Genomic DNA, 805 nt, shown 5'->3' with positions numbered 1-805 from the left:
AGATGTGAGGGCGGGTGGAGCTGGCTGCAGGGAGGGCGAATTGAAGGGGAGGCGAGTGGTTGTTTTGTTGGTTTGTTGGTTTTTTTGGGGGGGAGTTCGGATCAGATCGAATATTCCCAGCCCAAGCTTGACGGCTACGGCGGCTCGAGTCGAGAAAGCAGGGGGTTGGGGAAGGGGAAGCAAATTTTTTGGAAGGGGAAGAGGAAGGAGGGTGGATTTCAAGACAAGAAGTTGTAAACCAAAACTTACATCTGGCTGTGGAATGGCATACTGTCCTTGAATGGTATAGGCCTACAAAAAGGAGGAAAACAGTCCTATTAACAACCATCGGACAGCCACCCAGGGACAGACAGATTTCAACTAGCCAGGAAGTCAGAGAGCCAAGGTGGAGAGGTCTCAGGGAAGTGGGGCAGGGAGAGGCAGGGGGACGGAGAAATGCTGTAACAAGCAGTTTGGTTGGTTTGGTTTGTTGTTGTGTTGGTTTTTTGTTTTGTCTAGGCGGGCGGTTTTTGACTCGAATTGGCCTGACGGTTACGGGGAGGGAGTGGACAGTATGGCGCCGTCCCCCCCAAAAAAATTGAATTATAAAAACCAAGAAAAAAAAAAAAACAAAACACCAAAAAAATTGAAAAAAATAATAAAAAAAAAAATCAGTGGCAGACACACAAAAAAAAAAACGAACCAAGAAAAAAATCATAATAATCGTAATAATAATTAAAAAAATGAACAACGGCTGGGGATCTTGATGAAGATGTATGGTGTGGTGGAGTCCGACAAATGCTTCTAGCCCTGCGCCCCCCCGCCT

The 805-nt window shown here is 46.2% G+C and overlaps 1 protein-coding gene across 1 annotated transcript in view; it reads right to left on the bottom strand.

Annotated features, from left to right (window-relative positions):
- LOC104546214 (poly(rC)-binding protein 2) overlaps positions 1 to 291 on the bottom strand; it is a gene marked incomplete at both ends in the record, with an annotated part of 3,953 nt that extends 3,662 nt beyond the window's left edge. The window contains one exon of the mRNA XM_010191549.1: positions 250 to 291. Coding sequence (XP_010189851.1) covers positions 250 to 291 — 42 coding nt within the window. The remainder of the gene's footprint in view (positions 1 to 249) is intronic.
- Between the last annotated feature and the right edge of the window lie 514 nt (positions 292 to 805).

This window comes from Mesitornis unicolor, unplaced genomic scaffold (genome assembly GCF_000695765.1).
Source record: "Mesitornis unicolor isolate BGI_N332 unplaced genomic scaffold, ASM69576v1 scaffold34479, whole genome shotgun sequence".
Taxonomy (NCBI): Eukaryota; Metazoa; Chordata; class Aves; order Mesitornithiformes; family Mesitornithidae; genus Mesitornis; species Mesitornis unicolor.
The sequence above is the reverse complement of the archived record's forward strand: the minus strand, read 5'-3'. Positions and strand labels throughout refer to the sequence as shown.